Source organism: Acinonyx jubatus, chromosome B1, assembly GCF_027475565.1.
Source record: "Acinonyx jubatus isolate Ajub_Pintada_27869175 chromosome B1, VMU_Ajub_asm_v1.0, whole genome shotgun sequence".
NCBI lineage: Eukaryota > Metazoa > Chordata > Mammalia > Carnivora > Felidae > Acinonyx > Acinonyx jubatus.
The window spans coordinates 129,657,308-129,680,159 of record NC_069382.1 but is presented as its reverse complement, the minus strand read 5'-3'; the positions used below and the strand labels follow the sequence as shown (position 1 = coordinate 129,680,159).

The following is a 22,852-nucleotide window of genomic DNA, read 5'->3' as shown; positions in this document are numbered from 1 at the left end:
TCTTTTTTTTCAACGTTTATTTATTTTTGGGACAGAGAGAGACAGAGCATGAACGGGGGAGGGGCAGAGAGAGGGAGACACAGAATCGGAAACAGGCTCCAGGCTCTGAGCCATCAGCCCAGAGCCTGACGCGGGGCTTGAACTAACGGACCACGAGATCGTGACCTGGCTGAAGTCGGACGCTTAACCGACTGCGCCACCCAGGCTCCCCTAGAATTTTTTTTTTTAAAGTAGGCTCCATGCCCAGTGTGGGGCTTGAACTCATGACCCTGAGTTCAAGAGTCACATACTCTACTGACTGAGTCAGCCAGGTGCCCCACTTCTATTAGAATTTTTATTGGTTCATTTTTATGTTTAACTCTTTGATCCATTCAGAGTTTATCTTGATTAAGCTTTATCTTTTTCTGGAAGAGTTTTCAGTTGTTCCCATACATTCACTGAATGATCTGTTTCATTCCCACTAATATGTAATGCCACATTTATCATATACTCAAGTGTCCTGTGTATTTGTGTCCATTTATGGAATCTCTACTATGTAAGTCTGCATTTCATACATCTGGGTCATATTATTTTAATTAAATTAGCTATTTTAATATTTGATAGGTTTGTTTTCTGAAAATTATGTTTTAAAGATACGAATATCTAGGTTGGAACAAAGTAATATTAAAATATTGTTATTGAGTTAATTTAAAAAATATATCCATATATACCAGGTGTTCATAAAGTCTGAAAAGATATTTTATTTTCCTCAAATCAAAAATGTCTTTGATGACATTATATGTGTGCATGTGTGTGTATTATTATGTAAGTTTTCAGATTTAATAGAGACTCTATGGAATTTTTTTTTAATTTTTTAATTTTTTTTAACGTTTTATTTATTTTTGAGACAGAGAGAGACAGAGCATGAACGGGGGAGGGGCAGAGAGAGAGGGAGACACAGAATCGGAAGCAGGCTCCAGGCTCTGAGCCATCAGCCCAGAGCCCGACGCGGGGCTCGAACTCACAGACCCCGAGATCGTGACCTGAGCCGAAGTCGGCTGCTTAACCGACTGAGCCACCCAGGCGCCCCGATACTCTACGGAATTTTGTTTGAAAATCATGAAATCAATCACGTAGTCAAGTATTAATATGAGCTATCAACAAATTTCTTCAGAATCCTACATTTGAACTTTCTATTCCAATGATATTTGATGAGGGAAAAACATTTTTTTCACATCTGTGAGTAATAAATGTCCAGGATGGTACCCTGAGACAAGATATTTTATGGGTTTTGCCATCAGAAATGGAAACTGTTATCTATTTCATACATTAAAGAACCTGGAAGAAACTGAGGATTTTTTTGGAGGGTGCATATTTATCATGGCTGATTTTATACCCCCCAGAGAAGTGCTGGGGATCTTTGCAAGAATCTTCTCTCAATACACTGGTCCAGATGCTCAAAACTGCCATCGTCTCTCAGCTGCGTTCCTGGCCTAAAATTGAAACCAATGAGAATCACTGCAATCTTAAAGCTCTTCTAGGAATGGTGAAAGAAGTGCATAAGGTAAGGGTTCATCTGAATATATATATATATATATGATTTTACTCAATTAAAATCTTTTAGGTCTCGGCCAATTGGAGTCTTATTTTATTTCTAAAACAAAATATTTTATTCAGTTCTTAGTAATTCAGAATTTTGCTTGTTTTGCTAATGGCTAGACTCTAGTCATATATATTACATATATGTTACATATTTTATATACAGATTATACATAATATATATCACATATATCATATGCACAAATACTCAAAAATGAGAATGATGATTATTTTCAGTACAGTACACAACATAATCCAGAAGTAATTTAAAATTAGCCTACTAATAAACCTAATGATTGTTGGGGGACAGGGAGGAGCCAGAGCATTTTAAGTAAAAGAGCAGAATTAAATTAGTATTGTTCAATTAAAAATAATTGGCTAAAGTAAGATGATTTTATAAATATAAATTGTTAAATGGCAATCAAAACCAATTTCACCATAAAATATAAATCTCAACAGGAGAAAACATTAGGTACAAAAATTAGTTCATTTCAGAAGTACTAATGCACTGGTATTTCTAAAGTAGTATATTTCTTTTTTTTACCTAGCTTTATTGAGACATAATTGACATATAACATTGTGTGAGTTCAAAGTGTGCAATATATTGCTTTGATACATCTATACTTATTCATTTTACAACTGGAAGTTTGAACCCTTTGACCAATATCTTCCCATTTCCCCCACGCCCTGACAACCACCATTCTACTTTCTGTTTCTGAGTTCAGCTTCATAGATAAGTGGTATCATACATATTTTTCTTTCTCTGAATTATTTGACTTAGGATAAAGCCCATCCCTGCTGTCGCAAATGGCAGGATCTCCTTCTCTCTCCTGGCTGAATTATATTCCAGTGTTTATATACATCTTCTTTATCTATTCATCCATCCAGGATGCTTAAGTTGTTTTCTTGTCTTGGCTTTTGTAAATAATGCTGCATTAAACATGGGGATGCAGACATCTCTTTGAGATAGTGATTTAATTTCCTTTGAAGTGAATATATTTATTCAGATGAATATATTTTTTAATATAGCAAGAAGTGGGATTGCTAGATCATATGGTAGTTCTGTTTTTAATTTTTTGAGGAACCTCCATACTGTTTCCCGTGGTGGCTGCACCAATTAACATTCCCACCTGCAGTGTACAAAGGTTCCCTTTTCTCTGTATCCATGCCAACACTTATCTTTTGTTTTTTTGATGACAGCCATTCTAACAAGTATGAGGTGATATTTCACTGTGTAGCTTTGAGCTGCATTTCCCTGATGATTATGGATGTTGACCATCTTTTCATGTACCCGTTGGCCATCCGTATGTCTTCTTTGGAAAAACATCTATTCAGTTCCTCTGCTCATTTTTAAAATTAGATTGTTTTGTTTGATCAGTGGCATGTGTTCTGTATATATTTTAGACATTAATTTCTTATGAAATATACAATTTGCAAGTATTTTCTCCCATTTCATAGGTTGCCTTTTTATTTTATTGTTGTTTCTTTTGCTGTGTAGAAACTTTGTAGTTTAGTTTTTGGTAGTCCCACTTACTTATTTTTGGTTTTGTTGCTTGTGCTTTTGTTGTCATATCCAAAAAAATCATTGCCAAGACCAATGTCAAGGAGCTTTCTAGGAGTTTTATGGTCTTATGTTTAAGTCTTTAATCCATTTCAAGTAAATTTTTCTGAGTGGTATACGATAGGGGTCCAATTTCATTCTTCTGAATATGGTCATCCAGTTGCCCCAATATTTATTGAAAAGACTATCCTTTCCCCACTGAGTTTTCTTGGCTCCTTTGTCAAATGTTAGTTGACCATTTTTGTGAGGTTTTATTTCTGGTCTCTTGATTCTGTTCCATTGGTTTATGAGTCTATTTTTATGCCAGTACCATTACTATAGCTTTATAGTATAGTTGTAAATCTGGAGTTGTGAGGCCTCCAGTTTTGTTCTTCTTTCTCAGAACTGCTTTGACTATTCAATCTTTTGTGGTTTCATATAAATTTTAAGACTGTTTTTCTTAACTCTGTGAAAAATGCCTTTGGAATTTGGAGAGGGATTACATCTTATCTATAGATAACTTTAGGTGCTATAGACATTTTAACAATATTAATTCTTCTTTATTTTAAATTTATTTATTTTGAGAGAGACAGAGAGGGCACAAGTTGGAGAGAGGCAGGGAGAGAGGGAGACAGACAATCCCAAGCAGCTTCCATACTGCCAGTGAGGAGCCCGATGTGGGGCTTGAACTCATGAAACTGTGAGATCGTGACTTGAGCTGAAACCCAAGCGTTGGACACTTAATTGACTGAGTCACCCAGGTGCCCCGATATTAATTCTTCTAATCCATAAAGAAAGGCTATATTTCCATTTATTTGTGTTTTCTTCAATTTCTTTCATCAAAGTCTTACAGTTTTTGGTGTACAGGTCTTTCACCTCCTTGATTAAATTTATTCGTAAGCAATTTCATTGTTTTTGATGCTATGGTGAATTACTAATTGGAGTCTTAAGAAGATAAATAAGAATCATGAGGAGTCAGGTATTTTTTCATTTACATTTTACTTTTTTTTAATTTATTTTTATTAAAAAATTTTTTAAATGTTTATATGTTTTTGAGAGAGAGAACATGAGCATGAGTTGGGGAGGGGCGGAGAGAGAGGGAGAGAGAATTCTAAGCAGGCTCTGCACTGTCAGCACAAAGCCCAATGTGGGGCTTGAACCCACAAACCATGAGATCATGACCAGAGCTGAAGTTGGACGCTTAACCAACTGAACCACTCAGGTGACCCATACATATATTTTTAAAGTAATGCATATAAGGAAAATGTTTGGCAGAAAATAATTGGGAATTTTTTTTAATTTTATTTTTAATTTTTTTAAATTTACATCCAAATTAGTTAGCATATAGTGAAACAATGATTTCAGGGTAGATTCTTAATACCCCTTACCCATTTAGCCTATCCCCCCTCCCACAACCCCTCCAGTAACCCTCAGTTTGTTCTCCATATTTATGTCTCTTCTGCTTTGTCCCCCTCCCTGTTTTTATATTATTTTTGTTTCCCTTCCCTTATGTTCATCTGTTTTGTCTCTTAAGTCTTCATATGAGTGAAGTCATATGATTTTTGTCTTTCTCTGACTAATTTCACTTAGCATAATACCCTCCAGTTCCATCCACGTAGTTGCAATATAATTGGGAATTTTGATAAGGGAGAAACTTTATGAGACTGAAGATGTTTTGCAATGTACTTCTTTCATTAAGAAAAAGTACACATCAAAATCTGTAGGCTTATCCCATTTTTCATTCTTGATAATGGTTGTGTGTTTTTTTTCCTTTTACAAAGTCTTACCAGAAAGTTTTTTAAAGAACCAATCTTTTTACTTGTTGATCCTCTCCCCTGTACGTGTTATTTACTTCCTTAATTTATATTCTTAGATTCTTTATTTCCTGTCTTCTATCTTTTGGATTAATTTGATATGATGGAGGCTTATTTAGAGCATTGATTTTCCAGAATTGCTTCCTCTGGAAAGCCTTCTTAAACCCCTTAAGTCCTTCTCCAATCAGAAATTGTATCCTCCATGCCTGACTACTTGTTTTTATCTACTAGACTATGGGTTGGTAATCTATACCCATGGGTAGCCTCATATTTTTGTAAATAAAGTTTTATTGGAACATACCCACACTTGTTTTCATATTGTCTAAGGTTGTTTTGTGCTACAAAATGGAAGAGTTGAATAGCACCAGATATTGTATGGTCCCAAGTTCAAATATTTACTGTTTGGATTTAAGAAAGAGTTTGCTGACTACTGTACTAGACTGTAAGCTATGTGTCAGCAAGGACACTTTTTAGCTATGTTTTGTCTCACACCTGACAAGTAGGATGTGAAAAATTAATATTAATCAATGGAGAAAGGGCTGAATTTATCAAAAGTTCCTTGGATTTTTATGGTGCCTTTTTTAAATGTTTATTTATTATTACTTTTTTATTTAAACAAAATTTTTTTTAACGTTTATTTATTTTTGAGACAGAGAGAGACAGAGCATGAATGGGGGAGGGTCAGAGAGAGAGGGAGACACAGAATCTGAAACAGGCTCCAGGCTCTGAGCTGTCACCACAGAGCCCGATGCAGAGCTCGCACTCATGGACCTCAAGATAATGACCTGAGCCGAAGTCGGACGCTTAGCCAACTGAGCCACCCAGGCACCTCTAAATGTTTATTTATTTTTGAGAGAGAGAGAGAACGAGTGGGTAAGGGGCAGAGAGAAAGGGAGACAGAGGTTATGAAGTGGGCCCTGGGCTGACAGCAGAGAGCCCAATATGAGGTTCAAACTCATGAACTGTGAGATCATGGCCTGAGCCAAAGTTGGATGTTCAACCAACCGAGCCACCCAGGCACCCCTTTATGGTGATTTATTCTCAAGATCTAGAAATTGTTTCTAGTAAATCTGTACCCTAAGAATTGTTTTACTAACCTCCACTGCCAACATCTGTTATCTTTTACAGTATTTATGAAAATTAGGTAAATTATATGTCAAAAAATGGAAGTTTTATAGAACTCTGTTTCATCATTGACAAATGCATTGGGTTTATAGAGCTCTAATCATATAATAGCCATATTATATTTATATATATTATATATATTACATATATAATATATATTGTATACATATATAATATATATGTAATATATATATAAAATCAGTTATTGATAGAAAATAAAACTAACAAGTCATGTTTTCTTTAAGGTAAATAAAGCTAGGTGTCGACTACCAGAAGATACTTTCAACATAAATGAACTCTTCTATTTGCTGAACTTTCATGAAGACAGAAGAAGACTGTTCCTTAGGGATAACGACCTAGTAAGAGTAATATTTTTCCTTCTGAAAATTTTCATTCTTTTATAGGAGGACATATTAGTAGCTATGTAGGTATCTCTTTGATAAATCAAGATTTGAAAATTTCTTCACTGCAATGCTAAATTGCTAAATTAGATGATCATTTTTTTAGAAATACATTTTCTTAGAAATTTTTTCTAGATAATTTGAATTCTTAAAAACAGATTCCAAAAAGTATAGAGCAAAACAATTTACAGTGATGAGGTAAAGGGAAAAAGTTTTTCCCCCTTTTAATTGTTAAAACTATTATCTCTTTCTATTTTTTAGATACCTGCAGAAAACCTCAGTCCCATTATTTTCAGTGATTTTCCATTTATTTTTGATTTGCCATCCAAAATTAAATTATTACAAGCTGAGTCCTATTTAAAAATAATGGTATGTATGCTCTACTTTTTTTTATTATGTAAAATTACTAACATATACAAAATAGAGATAATGGTGTAGTGAGCCCTATCACAAAATTTCAGAAGTCATCAACATTTTGCTGCACTTCCCCATTTCTGACTTGTTGTTTTTTAGTTGTTACTATTTTAGCTGAAGTATTTTAAAGCAAATCCCAGGCCCAATTTTCTTTCACCTCTCCATACTTCAGTGCATCCTTTGTGGTTGTTTCACTCTTATTCATGCTGAGATTCTTCAGTGGGTTCAGGTGGTGACCACATGATTCTTCCATTTTAATGCTTCCCATTAATTGCTTTATTTATTTATTTATCTTATTTATTTATTTATTTTTTTGAGAGAGAGAGAGAGAGAGAGCACAAAAGCAGGTGAGAGAGGCAGAGGGGAAGAGAGAGAGAGAGAGGGAGAGAGAGAGAGAGAGAGAGAAAGAATATCTTAAGCAGCCTGATACTCAATGTGGAGCCTGACATGGGGCTTGATCCATGACCCAGGGATCATGACCCGAGCCAAAATCAAGAGTTGGACATTTAACTGACTGAGCCACCCAGGTGCCCCCGCCCCTGCGTCAACATTTTATTTAATAATTCTATCCATTGTTTTGGCTGAAGTTTGCACAATGGCATTATTTCTAATCTTATCATTACTTCCAAAGTTACTGACTAAATTCTGTGAAGAACTTTTCCTCATCAACCAGGGCCACTTGGCTACATTCACACAGGAAAGTGGAATGATGCTTAATCCTTTTTCTTTAATTATTAAATGTTGCCAGGGGCGCCTGGGTGGCTCAGATCATGATCTCACAGTTTGTGGGTTCAAGCCCCACATCGGGCTCTGTGTTGACAGGTTGGAGCCTGGAGCCTGCTTCAGATTCTGTGTCTCCCTCTCTCTGCCCCTCCCCCACTTGCATTTTCTCTCTCTCTCTCTCAAAAATAAACATTAAAAAACTTTTTAAAAATGTTTTTTTAAAAAGGATCATGTTTACTACAAATGAGATAGCTTGTAATTATTTAGCTGTACCTCCATGGTGACTAATTCCTTGTATATAATTCCTAGATGCCATGGTTTCACAGATCCTGTGATCTCTTTGTTTTTCACAATGTAGTGTAGATTATGATGCCCTTTTTTCTTAAATAATTACAGTATGAATATATACAGCAGTAGTAGGCATAAGTATATGCTATGCAGACTATGTTTATTTGAAATATTAAACACTTCCTAGTGTTCCTATGAGATTCCTAAAATATTTCTTTTTTTAGGGCTTAAAACAGAAAGAATACCTGGATTGGGGGCAAGTGAATCTGCCAGAAAAGGATGGACACCCTACATTTACACTTAGAGTCAGACGAAGTCATCTAGTTGAAGATGCTCTGCTTCAGTTAAGCCAAGTTGAAGACACTGACCTCTGTAAATTATTAGTGGTACAGTAGAAGTCTCATTGGACATTTTTATTAATGTGAAAGGGGAACATTTATATAATGTAGTAAATGAGGAGCCTGCCTTTGCAACTATGGTTATCAGCTGTATGGTTTTCCACAGTCCGGGGTGCCTGGTTGGCTCAGTCCGTACAGCATGAAACTCTTCATCTTGGAGTTGTAAGACTGAGCACCACACCAGGCACAGAGATCCCTTAATTAAAAATTAGAAAAAAAATTGCTTACCCTTTAGAGAAAAGCTATGGGATGTTTAATTGAATATTGGGATTAGGTGTTAACTATTCATTACCTATGACTACAAAATTGCTGCATAGTGAACCATCCCAAAGCTTAATTACTTAAAATAACAATAACTTATTATTGAGATCTGAAATTCAACTAAGGATCTGCTGATTTAGATCGAATTCATTTGGGTGGCTTTATTGATTTTTGTCTGCACTTGTTTACATATTTGGGAGTTGGCTAGGTATTGGATGATCTAGGCTAGATTAAGCTTGGCTGGGACAGTTTTGATCTGCTTCCTGTGCTTTTCATCTTCCTGGGACCAGCAAGCATAGTATTCTTCTCACTTCAGTGCCAGAGGTACAAGTTAGCAAGCCTAATAACACAACTAAAGTTGCTTTAGTCAAAGCAAGTTACATGGCTGAACCGAAGTCAAGGGCGATGAAATATACTCAGCTTCTTTAATGGGAGAAACTGCAGAGTTACATGCAACAGATATGGATCGAGGAGGGGTACAGAATTTGGGCTATTAATGCCATTGACAAGCAGCTGGTAGAATAGATACTTTTCCTACTTTTTGGCTCTAGTTTTATTTTATTTTTAAGGTTTATTTATTTAAAAAAAATTTTTAAATATTTATTCAATTTTGAAAGGCGAAGAGACAGAGCATGAGCAGGGAAGGGGCAGAGAGAGAGGGAGACATAGGATCTGAAGCAGCTCCACACTCTGAGCTGTCAGCACAGAGCCCGACGTGGGGCTCGAACTCACAGACCGAGAGATCATGACCTGAGCTGAAGTCGGAAGCTTAACCAACTGAGCCACCCAGGTGCCTCAAGGTTTATTTATTTATTTTGAGAGAGAGAGAGAGAGAGGGGGGGGGGGGAGGGACAGAGAGAGAGGGAGAGAAAGAGAATCCCAAGCAGGCTCTGCACTGACAGTTTGAACCTGACACGGGACTCAAACTCATAAACCATGAGATCACGACTTGAGCTGAAATCAAGAGTTGGAGGCTTAACTGAGTGGGCCACCCAGGTGCCCCCGGCTCTGGTTTTAGTCACAGAGTTTCTACTGTATTGGTTCTAATTCTAATCATCTTTCACTTCATCCTTTTGGGTACCTGTAGGGTTTTTACTGTGTTGGAGCTCAGATCATTTGCCCTGTTGAGGACATAGAATGAGTAACTTTTTAAATAAAAGCTGGACTCTGTACAGAAGGGAGTAGATTTTCCTGGTATGAGAGGATAACTTAGGCTCTCAGAGGGGAAGCCAGAACCTGGAGGGTAGCACTCAGACAGGAGAGGGATATTTTCCACCGTGGGACTAAATGGAAAACAAAGAAGCTATTTTATAGGCCAGACTTTCTAGTTGTGTATCTCCCTCTGTATCTACTTTCTTTTAAATTTTGATTATGAGGAAATCAATAGAAAATTATTCTGCCCACAGGAGATGACAAAGAGGTAGGAAGCTGAGCTTCAAGACAGAGCCAATCAAAATACAGACTCCTAACAAGGCAAGGTTGTTGAGGCCACTTGTGAGTGGGTCCTGACCACAGTGAAGGCAGACTTGCCAGTGTTCAGCGAGTAGAAATTAGTAAATTGGAAGTAAGCTTAATTTATTATTGGGATATCCAGATGGAACACAACGTGGGCCGTTGGAGATGAGATGATGGTCTGTGGCCAAGGAGTCGGTTCACCAAAGTGGCAGAGATAAGATCTTCCGGGCAAAGGAAGGAGAAAGTGAATGCTTAGTGAAGCTTATATTATAACGATAAAAAGAAATTAGCCAGGGAAGAAGTGGAAAAGTAGTTAGAAAGGTAGGTAGGAGGAAAACTGGGATAGTACTTAGCCACAGAGCCCCAACTTTAGAAAAGGACAATTTCTGCAGCACAACTTTTCTTTTAATAAAGCTAGATCAGTTTTGGCTTCTTAAATCTCATACTTGGGTAGGTTAAGCTGCCATACGTGTTCAGTGTCAAAGTGTTTAACTTGAAAATATCTTAAAAAATAGGGGCGCTTGAGTGGCTCAGTTGGTTAAGGGTCTGACTCTTGATTTTGGCTCAGGTCATGATCTCGTGGTGTGTGCGTTTGAGCCCCACATCAGGCTCTGCACTGACAGTGAGAGGCCTGCTTGGGATTTTCTCTCTCCTCCTTTCTCTCTCTCTGCTCCTCCTCCACTTGCTCTCTCTCAAAATAAATAAATAAACTTAAAAAGAGAGAAAACATCTTAAAAAATAAATAAGGGGTGCCTAGCTGGCTTAGTTGGTAGAGCATGTGACTCTTGATCTCAGGGTTGTAAGTTTGAGTTCCACGTTGGGTGTACAGATTACTTAAAAATAAAATTAAATAAATAATAGAACTGGGGGGAAAAAAAAGAAAAAGAAAAGGACAGTTCATAGTGACTTCCTACAGGAGGGCTATGGACAGTTAGGTCTGATGGTTCTTTCAAAGCTGCTAAACCCAGAAGGACTGGGAGGGCAATTTATCAGAAGTTTTTGTTTTGTTTTCTTTTCTTTTAAGTTTATTTATTTTGAGAGAGAGAGAGAGAAATGGAGGAGCAGAGAAAGAGGGAGAGAGAGAATCCTAAGCAGGTTCTATGCTGTCAGTGCTGAGCCCAGCATGGGGCTTGATCTCACAAATGTGAGATCATGACCTGAGCTGAGATCAAGAGTCAGACGCTTAATGGACTGATCCATTCAGGCGCCCCAATTTATCAGAGTTTCTAATGAGGGGAGAGGCAGGAGAAACCAAATAGCTGTTGACTAGAGCCACAGCTATAAAGTCTGAATGATGAGATGAAGGTAGACATTAAGGGAGAAGAATCAGGGAATTTAGTGTTCCAGGGACCTGAAGCATATCAAAATCTTGTTCAAGAATCTGGTCAACATAATTGGTGAATACTAAGTCTGGCTAGAATCCTCCTTTACTTAGTTCATATGACAGTGTAAAGGATTCACACACATACAATAATCTGACAATAAATAGGTTTGCGGCATCCGCTTGCTCAGCAGGAAATTGAGTGAGGTGTGGGATCGAAGGGGTGTGGGTTTCTAGGAATTCTGATGGCTGCAGGAGGTTTGAAACTTTTCCAGAAAGATCAAGGCATTGTATTTTAAAACTGAGCCCGGGAGTGTGTTCTCTTTCCTCAGATTGAATTTATTAAAGAAATTTGTTCTGTGGGAGAAGGGGTAAAATCTGAGTTCTTCCACTGCATATTTGAAGAGATGACCAAGACAGAATATGGAATGTTCATATATCCTGAAGAGGGTTCCTACATGTGGTTTCCTGTCAGCGTGAGTCTCTTATTTATTTTCTTACAGTTTTACGGAACAGAAAAAGTATACCATATACCGCAACATGAAACCATACACGATAATGTAAAATTAGATCATATAAACAGCCTTGCTACTCATGATCCAGAGCAGCAGCTCTAGCATCTCTTGGAGCTATTAGAACTTCAGGCCCCACCCCAGATCAGAGCATGTATTTTATAAGATCCCCAGGTGATTCTATGCACGTTAAATTTTTAAACAGCTTTTATGAAGTATAGTTGAGATTCAATGGACTATGATACATCCGGTGTCTGATTTGATGTTTTGATATATGTATGCATATACCATGAAACTATTACCACAGTCAAAATAATTAACATATTCATCATCCCCCAAAATTTCTTAATACCCCTTTCTAATGCCATTCTTCCCCCGCTTCGTTCTCCCCACTCCCCTGCTGCATGCCCATGCAACCCCAACTACTCATCTGATTTCCGTCACTGTGGAGTAGTTTGAATTCCTAGAATTTTATATAAATTCTAAGATTTCTATTCCAGTGCCAGCCTTGATGTTAGCAGGTGAATGGCTTTGGGCCACTTACCTCATAGCCTCAATCTACATGCCCTATTTACTTACAGTAATTGTGAGGCTAAATGTTACAAATGTATTTAGAGTGTTCAGGCTAGTGGTCTCTCGGCTGTATGGTAGTGATGGCCTACCAAGATGTGGCCAGTGTTTTCCCTCATCTCCGACTACCAAGTGTGGAGAGAAGAGTGAATCCAGTTTCATCAGGACTCTTCTTTCCACCCACCTTCACGGTTGACAGAATCAGTCACCTTCCCTGACCCATATGCTTGTCCTTCCTTGTCAGCACGCCTAGGCTGAGGGCAGTATCGTCCAAGGGGACATGCTTATATGACATGCCTAATGCACAATGAAAGTGCAGAGAAAGTGTGCTCTTCCTTCTGCAGAGTTGTTTTTCTACATGAATTTGAAGGCAAAGACTATGAAAGTAAATAATGAAAACCTTGGTTTATAAGGCTATCTGAGCAAATTTTTTTATATCCCCATATGCTTTCAGTAACAGTAAGTGAATTCGTTTATTTACCTGAACTATCAATTTGTATGTTAACTTATGGAAGAAATTTAAATTGTATTAAAGCCTGTGTAAAACTTCAAACTTTATTTTCCTGAAGCCCATTTTGTTTCTAATTTGGGACTTTTAGAAAAGGGAACTGAAACCATTTTTTACTCATCTAATTATCCTTTTGGATTATTGATTACTTCTAATATATTATGGTTGCTTTTTTTTTCTTTTCCTTTTCCAGCCTAAATTTGAGAAGAAGAGATATTTTCTCTTTGGGATGCTGTGTGGACTCTCCCTGTACAATTTAAATGTTGCCAACCTTCCTTTCCCACTGGCTCTCTTTAAGAAACTTCTGGACCAAAAGGCATCATTGCAAGATTTAAAAGAACTCAGTCCTCTTCTCGGAAAGTAAGTAAATGTTTTTCCAGGACTGTAATTAGTAAGTCTCAGTTGTTCAGGAATAAATGATGCTAATCACACACACACACACACAGAGAAAAGGTCTTTAATTGCAATAAATGTATGCTCTTTTGATGAATTTGAATTTGAGCATGACTTATAATAAAGTACATGTTCAAAAATAAAGAAAAGCCAAATGTTCTTCTAATTATCAACCTAGAGCTCTGGCCTAGTCTCTTGAATTTATCTAGATGGAAACGAACACAATATTCTTAATAAGAATAATGCATGCTATATGTATTTTAATAAATCATAGTCATATTTATTTAAATAAATCAGTGTGTCATCAACTTTATTTTTTGAGAATTGAAAAATACTTGTTCTAAGTTAAAAGGCAAACTAAATCTTGTAAGGAAAATACTGGCAACATATATGACAAAGGAGTAGTATCGCTGATATATAAATATATATGCGTATATGTGTGTCATCATACATAAATATGTATGGCTGAGTGTATGTATGTGTGTGTGTGTATGCATGTGTGTGTGTGTATGTATATATGTATACATATATATGGCTAATAAAAAATGAAAATATGTTCAACCTTATTAGTAACTGAAGAACTATAAATGAAAATGAGATCCTTTTTCTGCTTCCAGATTGACAAATGTTAAAAAGTTTTTCATAAAATATTGAATTGGCAACAGATTGGGGAAAAGGATTCCCTTCTCATGTACTATTAGTGGAAAAAGAAACTGCCCAGATTTACACAGCCCTGGCCATCCAGAACAGAGTTTCTCAACCTTGGTAACACTGACATTTTGGGCTAGATAAATCTTTATTGTGGAGGCTGATCTGAGCATTAAAGATGTTTAACAGCTTATAGGGTTGCTACCCATTAGGTGCCAGTGGCAACCCGTTTGCTAACTGTAACAGCCAAAGAGGTTTCCAGATTTTGCCAAATGTCCGCTATGTCCGAAATCACCCCAGATTGAGAAACACTGGTCTACAGGAAGGGGCTCCTTTCTATAATTTCCATCAAGACACAGCAGTGTCTATGTGTTAGCAGTGACCCAACCAATCAAACTGTAAAAAGAGGTTAAATCTAGGAAGAGGAAGTGGGAAGATAAAGAGAGGACATTTACCTGGCATTTTATACACTTCTATATTGTCAAAGATTTTTTCCATTAAACATTACTTTTGAAATTTTATAAGATTAGTAAATGTAACTTTAAAAACAAAATAAAATTAAAAATAACTTTTTAAATGAAAATTTTCATTAGGAATTTGCAAGAAATTCTAAATAATGAAGCTGATGACATTGGAGACGAGCTTTACATATATTTTTCTGTGAGTACCAATGCAAACCAGATTATAGTTTAGCTTGAATCTGTTTTTTAGAAGAATTTTTACTATATTACCTTAAATAGGAGAATCCTTTGTTTTTGTTTTTATTTTCTGCCCTGCCCCTCTGGGCAGAAGGGTATTTTACTTCTGTACTGTAAGACTTTCCTCCCACCTGTTCCTCCTTTGATACCTTAGGTTTATATCCTCTCAAACAAGTGAAAATATAGCAATTATGCAATCGATGAGAACAATGTAAATAATTAAATGCTTAAGACAATATACAACATATACTAGGGTAGATTTTTAAAATTTTTATATGTATTTAAAAGGTTACTACACAAATAATTATTTAGCTCCCAGTTATTTAACATTTTATAGGGAAGAATGTACTGGTATAATGGTATTGTGGTTGTATTTGGGAGAAAGAATTTATTCTGCCTTTAGAAGTCCTTCTACTTGGACTAAGAATCAAATTGACATGAGACAGATTAACAGGAGAATATCAAATTTAATCTTGTACATACAGGGAAGCCATACAAACATGGAAATTCCAAAGGCAGGTAAAATGAGGTATATATGTCATTCTGACCTAAGGAAAAGGGTGCAGGTCCTCTATCTAAATTATTTTTAGACAGTTGAAGGGGAGGTAAAGAGCTTTTCCTGAATCTGCTGGGGGGTTTTAAATTTTTGGTTTTGTGTCTGTGTGTGTGTGCTTCTGTAGGTTTTTTATTGCTTTTAACTCAGAAATAACCTTCATGCCAATGTGGCCCATCATGGGGCAACCTGCCCATGGCCCCTGCAGTTGATTATTCAGACTTTTTTCATGTTTGGTACCTGAGTATATTTTGCTTACAGATACACTGGGACAAAAATGATGTTGATTTAATTCCAAATGGGATCTCTGTACCTGTGGACCAAACCAACAAGTAAGTTTTGAGACACAGAATACATATAAAATGTTTGTATCACTATTAATTTAAAAAATAAAAAAAAATTATTATTTATTTTTGAGAGAGGGAGAGAGACAGAGCGTGAGTGGGGAGGGGAAGAGAGAAAGGGAAACAGAGAATTGGAAGCAGGTTCCAGGGTCTGAGGTGTCAGCACAGAGCCCGACGACATAGGGCCTGAACTCACAGACTGCAAGATCATGACCCGAGCTGGAGTCGGACGCTTAACTGAGTGAACCACCCAGGCGGGCCAATTAAAAATTTTTTTAAATATTTATTTTTGAGGGGCGCCTGGGTGGCTCAGTCGGTTGAGCGTCTGATTCTGGCTCAGGTTGTGATCTCGCGGTCTGAGTTCGAGCCCCACATCGGGCTCTGTGCCGACAGCTCAGAGCCTGGCGCCTGTTTCGGATTCTGTGTCTCCCTCTCTCTCTGACCCTCCCCCGTTCATGTTCTGTCTCTCTCTGTCTCAAAAAAAAAATAAATAAATAAACGTTAAAAAAAAATTTTTTTTAATAAAAAAAATGTATTTATTTTTGAGGGGGGCTGGGGGGAGGGCAGAAAAAGGGAGATGCAGAATCCAAAGCAGGCTCCAGGCTCTGAGCTGTCAGCACAGAGCCTGACATGGGGCTGAACTCACAGGCCATGAGATTATGACCGGTGTCGAAGTCAGACGCCCAACTGAGCCACCCAGGCACTCCTCACTATAATGTATAAATGTATTTTAGCTTTTCAGATGATCATTTTAGCTCCTCATCTCTGAGAAAAATTGGTGGACTCTGCTGGGTGTGAAGTCTACTTAAAAAAAAAAAAGTTACAGGGTAAGAGAAGGGGAAAAAGGAGTCAGGATTAAATATTTCCTTTGCAGCACTTTCACTAGTTATCAACTTAACAATTATTTTTGAGTCCTTACTCTGTACCAGATTCTATTCTAGGTACCAGAGATACAGCCGTGAAAAAGACAAAACCTGGAACTTAAGTTTCAGTGGGACAGAGACAATATACAAATAAATTATTATGTAATATAATGTCAGATAAGGATGAGCACTGTGATGAAAGTTAGTTAAGAGATTTACAGTAGTTTTATGCTGGAGCCAGCTGGCATCTGCTTGTGAGAGCGGACTGTTCAATTTTCAAAAATGTTGAGAGTTTATTATTAAAATATCAGTAGCATGAAACCAGCCATGGTGGGAATATTACACCAGAACTGGCAAATGCTGCAAATGAGGATTCCCTTTCATTTTCTTCTCTTTAGGGAGCTGGTTGTTAACCACTTACCAGCACTGTTTTCAGGGGAGAGCAGATGGGGATTGGTTTAGACAGGACAGTCCACTTAGGACAGTTCACAACACTGCTCAAAGGGTGGGAGACTATCATGTTTCCGGTGGATATCTGGTGGAAATACCTCCAAGTAGCAACCCTGCCATCAGGAAATTCATCATGTTGTGAGAAAGCCAGACTTCGCAGAAATAATTTACACACAGTAACGTGTTGTGACATAGGAGGGAGAAGGGAACAGAGGACCAACCCTGAGAAAGTCATGTTTATATGTAACTCTGATGGATGGAGAAGTTACATGGAGAAGTTACCATGTAAAGAGGGAGCAGTGCATGCTGTGGCCTAACTACAAGAGAGACAGGGAGACCACAAAACTGAAGGCCAGTTTGGCCAAAGCTTCTAATGCAAATGGGAAGAGGCCAGCGGTGTCAGCCAAGAGTGAGATCAGGGAAGTTTGGAATTTGCCCTAAGGGCAATGGAAAGAAAGCCTTTGAAAGATTTTAAGCAGAATTACATATTCATTTTTTTTAATGTTTTTATTTTTTGAGAGAGAGAGAGAGAGAGAGAGAGAGAGAGAGAGAGAGAGACAGAGCATGAGCAGGGGAGGGGCAGAGAGGGTGACACAGAATCCGAAGCAACTCCAGGCTCTGAGTTGTCAGCACAGAGCCCACTGCTAGGCCGGAACCAATGGATGACCTGAGCTGAAGTCTCAGGTGTCCCTGAGAATAGCAGGCATCCCAGAGCCACCCAGGCATCCCAGAGAATTACATATTCAGATTAGAGTTTTTAAAGGATCTTGGAAGAAAATGAAAGCAAAACAAAGTCTTAGTCCTTTTGCTACATTCTCTGAGGTTCCTTCCTCCAGCTGACCAGATGTTTTTACTTCTCTCTGTCTACAGGGTTGTATGCTATGCAGAAACAATTTATTTTTTCTTTCTCAGTAGAAATGGTAAAAAGGGCAAAGTAGAGAATATTTAGTCAATGGTAAAGTATGTTATCAGCTTTTTCTTTTCTGCTTCCCTCAAGGAAAGAATATGTTTCCGTATGTGTTGATTACATTTTCAACACCTCTGTAAAGGCAGTTTATGAGGAATTTCAGAGAGGATTTTATAAAGTCTGTGACAAGGAGATGCTTAAAATTTTCCAGCCCGAAGAACTAATGACAGCAGTGGTTGGAAATACTGATTATGACTGGAAACAGTTTGAAAAGGTTGGTGATAACGAAAAGTGCCCCCAGTTCTTCCAAACAACTTGTGTATATTCCTTCTAAAAACCATTTTTCTCCCTCTTTTTTCTCAAGAATTCACAATATGGTCAAGGATACCACAAATCACACCCTACTATACTGATGTTTTGGAAAGCTTTCCACAAATTAACTTTGGAGGAAAAGAGAAAATTCCTCTGTAAGTATTACTAATAGGTGGATTTATACTTAAATATTTTTAAAAGATAAATACTTTATTTGCCATGAAGTCATTATGCATAGTGTGGGTCACACATGTTAATGGCAAAGCCAGGCTTCCTAAACCAATGTTTTTACTTATATAAGCCTAGTTTCCCATTAAAAAAAAAAATAATAATAATACAGATATCACTAGTTGGTTCCTAATCAAACCTTTAATCTCACATTCCTATCTTTATTTAAGGCCTATGGAATTAGGACAATGTATATTCCTCTAATACCATTTTAGAAATAATACCAGTAGCAATGACCGCTGATGATAATACTAACAGCATTTATTGTGTGCTTATTCTATCCCAGGCATTGTACTGACCACTTCATATCTGTTACTTCCCTTTATCCTAATAGCAATGTTTTGAGGTAGGTACTTATTTTTCCACATTTCAAAACTGAGGAAAAAGAGGCTTGATGCATTTAGTAGCTGACCTATATTCAGACAGTTGGTGAGTGTGAGAACCCAACAGGTTGGTCCAAAGCCAAGGCTCTGAACCACTAAGCTCTGTGGCCTTGTGGTGTAAGAACGTCTCTTGGTGGGAACCCTAAGGTTTCCCTAGCACAGACTTAATGACTTATTCTCTCACCTCCCCATCCCTTTGTTCAGTTATTCCTGAGATGTACTTCTTCTTGCTATTTTTGTTGCTACTGAGGCCACTGGAGGACAATTCCAACTTCTCCACAAACTACTTATTCACAGGCCCAAACTACCTGTCTGATTTTCTCTTTTAATGGTAAACTTCTGCTTCTGCCCACTGGTTCCACTGTCTGTGCATTCAGCGAGTTCACTAACATCTTCCCACCTTTGACTTTTTCTTGGGCTTTCCCCTCTGCCTTGAAAGTTTATGTAACATCTTTCCTTGAGAACTAACTAGCCAGATGTGACCCCTGACTGAAGTCTCCCTGCTACCCCAGCCTGGTGCCTCCCTCAGTCTCAGGGCCTTCATTAGACTCTTCATCTCAAATGTCCTAGTTGAGCTAAATTACACTTCCCTGTATCTTGCTATTCTCTTTCCTTTTATGTGATTTTCCCCAACTAGACCATGAACTCACTGAGGACAAAGACCAAAAGTCATGATTTTTCTATGCTCCACATGGCCCTATGTAGTTCTTGCTGCACAAGGGTACTCAGTATTGTTTACTGAATGAAATGATTGATTTCTTCCTTTTTATTTTATGTTTTGTTCTTTCTGTGAAACATCTTAACTGCACCAAAACCCATAAAATACCTAGGACTAAAGGTAACCAAAGAGGTGAAAAATCTATACACTGAAAACTATAGAAAGCTCATGAAAGAAATTGAAGAAGGCACACACACACAAAAATGGAAAAATATTCCATGCTCATGGATAGGAAGAACAAATAATGTTAAAATGTCGACATTACCCAAAGCAATCTACATATTCAATGCAATTTCTATCAAAATAACACCAGTATTCTTTACAAAGCCAGAAAAAAAATCCTAAAATTTGTACGGAACCAGAAAAGACCCCAATAGCCAAAGCAATCCTGAAAAGAAAACCAGAGCTGGAGGCATCACAATTCCAGACTTCAAGATGTATTACAAAGCTGTAATCATCAAGACAGTATGGAACTGGCACAAAAAACAGACATTCAGATCAATGGAACAGGAGAAGCCAGAAATGGACCCACAAACATATGGCCAACTAATCTTTGACAAAGCAGAACAGAATATTCAACGGAAAGAAGACAGTCTTTTCAGCAAATGGTGTTTGGAAAACTGGACAACAACATACAGAAAAATGAACCTGGACCACTTTTTTTTTAATGTTTATATTGAGAGACACAGACAGAGCATGAGCATGGGAGGGGCAGAGAGAGGAACAGACACAGAATCTGAAGCAGGCTTCAGACTCTGAGCTCTTAGCACAGAGCCTGAAGTGGGGCTCGAACTCACAAACTGCAAGACCATGACTTGAGCCGAAGTCAGACACTTAACCAGGCGTCCCAGAACCTGGACCACTTTCTTACGCCATCCACAAAAATAAACTCAAAATGGATGAAAGACCTAAACGTAAGATGGGAGGCCATCAAAATCCTAGAGGAGAAAGTAGGCAAAAACCTCTTTGACCTCAGCCGCAGCAACTTCTTACTCAACACATCTCTAGAGGCAAGGGAAACAAAAGCAAAAATGAACTGTTGGGACCTCATCAAAATAAAAAGCTTCTGCACAGCAAAGGAAACAATCAGCAAAACTAAAAGGCAACTGATGGAATGGGAGAAGATATTTGCAAATGACATATCAAGTAAAGGGTTAGTATCCAAAATCTGTAAAGAACTTATCAAACTCAACACCCATAAAACAAATAATCCAGGGGGCGCCTGGGTGGCTCAGTGGGTTGAGCGTCCGACTTCGGCTCAGGTCACGATCTCATGGTCCGTGAGTTCGAGCCCCGCGTCAGGCTCTGGGCTGATGGCCCAGAGCCTGGAGCCTGCTTCCGATTCTGTGTCTCCCTCTCTCTCTGCCCCTCCCCCATTCATGCTCTGTCTCTCTCTGTCTCAAAAATAAAATAAAAATGTTAAAAAAAATTTAAAAAAAACAACAAATAATCCAGTGAAGAAATGGGCAAAAGATGTGAATAAACACTTTTCCAAAGAAGACATCCAGATGGCTAACAGAAGCATGAAAAAATGCTCAACATCACTCATCATCAGGGAAATACAAATCAAAACCACAATTAGATACCATCTCACACCTGTAAGAATGGCTAATATTAACAACGCAGGCAACAACAGATGGTGGCAAGGATACGGAGAAAGAGGATCTCTTTTGCACTGCTGGTGGGAAAGCAAACTGGTGCAGCCACTCTGGAAAAGAGTACAGAGGTTCCTCAAAAAATGAAAAACAGAACTACCCTAGGACCCAGCAACTGCATTACTAGGTATTTATCCAAAGGATACAGGTGTGCTGTTTTGAAATGGCACATGCACCCCAATGTTTATAGCAGTGCTATTAATAATAGCCAAAGTATGGTAAAAGCCCAGATGTCCATCGACAGATGAATGGATAAAGATGTTGTGTGTGTACACACACACACACGTACACACACACACACACTGGAGTATTACTCAGCAATCAAAAAGAATGAAATCTTGCCATTTGCAACAATGTGAATGGAACTACAGTGTATTATGCTAAATGAAATTAGTCCATCAGAGGAAGACAAATATCATATGACTTCAATCATTTGTGGAATTTAAGATACAAAACATGAACACAAGGGAAGGGAAGCAAAAATAATGTAAAACCAGAGAGGGGGACAAAACATAAGAGACACTGAAATATAGAGAACAAACTGAGGGTTGCTGGAGGGGTTGTGGGTGGGAGGACGGGCCAAATGGGTGAGGGGCATTAAGGAGGTTACTTGTTGGGATGAGCACTGAGTGTTATATGTAGGGGATGAATCACTGGATTCTACTCCTGAAATCATTATGGCACTATATGCTAACTAAGTTGGATATAAAACAAAACAAAAAACAACACATCTTAACCAAAGTTTATTCCTTTCTAGTTTTTCTTAAAGGAAATGACAGGCTGCATGCAAGAGGCAAACAGGAAATGGGAATCCTCTTTCGCTGTCCCAAAACTTTCAGTGAAACAGATAGCCCAAGAGCATTGACATGTCATAATATTCTGGACCTCCCTAAATATTCTACGATGGAAAGAGTGGAGGAGGCCCTTCAAGTAGCCATCAACAGCAACAAAGGATTTGCCTCCCTCCAAATCACAGACTGACTCCTGATAGTTTTGGTGATGCCTTGTATTCTCAGGCCCTCTCATCTTCAACTCGTTTGTTCTTCCTTAGGTCTAAGTGACACAAAGGGTTGAATAGATTTTAGAATTAGTTGACAAATGTTGGGGTAAACAATAATATGATGAATCAAGAATAATTTTTTAAGAATAATTTTTTAATAAATTAACATTTCTTGATCCCTAAATTTGTTATTTGAATGTTTGCTTTTTACTGAATTATTCCTGAACAATAATTTTCATGTAAAAATAAACTGAATATTTTTTTAAATTATTTTTTAACGTTTTTATTTATTTTTGAGACAGAGAGAGACAGAGCATGAATGGGGGAGGGTCAGAGAGAGAGGGAGACACAGAATCTGAAACAGGCTCCAGGCTCTGAGCTGTCAGCACAGACCCCGACGCGGGGCTCGAACTCACAGACTGCGAGATCATGACCTGAGCCGAAGTCGGACGCTCAACCGACTGAGCCACCCAGGCGCCCCAAAAATAAACTGAATATTAAAAGCCAACAGATATTTTTAAAAATGTTGTTCATCTAGGGGCGCCTGGGTGGCTCGGTTGGTTAAGAGTTCAACTCTTGATTTCAGCTCAGGTCATGATCTCATTGCTTGTGAGTTCAAGCCCCATGTCCTGCTTTGCGCTGACAGTGCAGAGCCTGCTTGGGATTCTCCCTCTCCTTGTCTCTCTGCTTCTCTCTCTCTTTCTCTAATTAAATAAATAAACTTTGGAAAAAAACAATAAAATAAAATGTTGTTCACCTAATAAACACTGTCTGCAAATATTAAAGATATTA

General features: G+C 37.9%; 1 protein-coding gene and 1 long non-coding RNA gene across 5 annotated transcripts in view; one reads left to right on the top strand and one right to left on the bottom strand.

Annotated features, from left to right (window-relative positions):
* The window catches only part of HERC6 (HECT and RLD domain containing E3 ubiquitin protein ligase family member 6), a 61,685-nt gene extending 39,355 nt beyond the window's left edge, over positions 1-22,330 (top strand). For 2 of the 4 annotated variants that reach the window (XM_027060650.2, XM_027060657.2), the window contains 11 exons: positions 1,383-1,543; positions 6,303-6,416; positions 6,720-6,827; positions 8,108-8,269; positions 11,651-11,794; positions 13,102-13,268; positions 14,543-14,609; positions 15,462-15,532; positions 17,855-18,038; positions 18,129-18,231; positions 21,818-22,330. In XM_027060650.2, coding sequence (XP_026916451.1) covers positions 1,383-1,543; positions 6,303-6,416; positions 6,720-6,827; positions 8,108-8,269; positions 11,651-11,794; positions 13,102-13,268; positions 14,543-14,609; positions 15,462-15,532; positions 17,855-18,038; positions 18,129-18,231; positions 21,818-22,041 — 1,505 coding nt within the window. In that variant the 3' untranslated portion in view covers positions 22,042-22,330. Of the gene's footprint in view, positions 1-1,382; positions 1,544-6,302; positions 6,417-6,719; positions 6,828-8,107; positions 8,270-11,650; positions 11,795-13,101; positions 13,269-14,542; positions 14,610-15,327; positions 15,389-15,461; positions 15,533-17,854; positions 18,039-18,128; positions 18,232-21,817 lie in introns of those variants that run through there. The other 2 variants (XM_027060666.2, XM_027060660.2) reach the window with 2 other exon arrangements.
* Positions 1-22,852, bottom strand: part of LOC113599591 (uncharacterized) — a 34,133-nt gene that overhangs the window by 7,293 nt on the left and 3,988 nt on the right. The gene's annotated exons all lie outside the window — the stretch shown is intronic.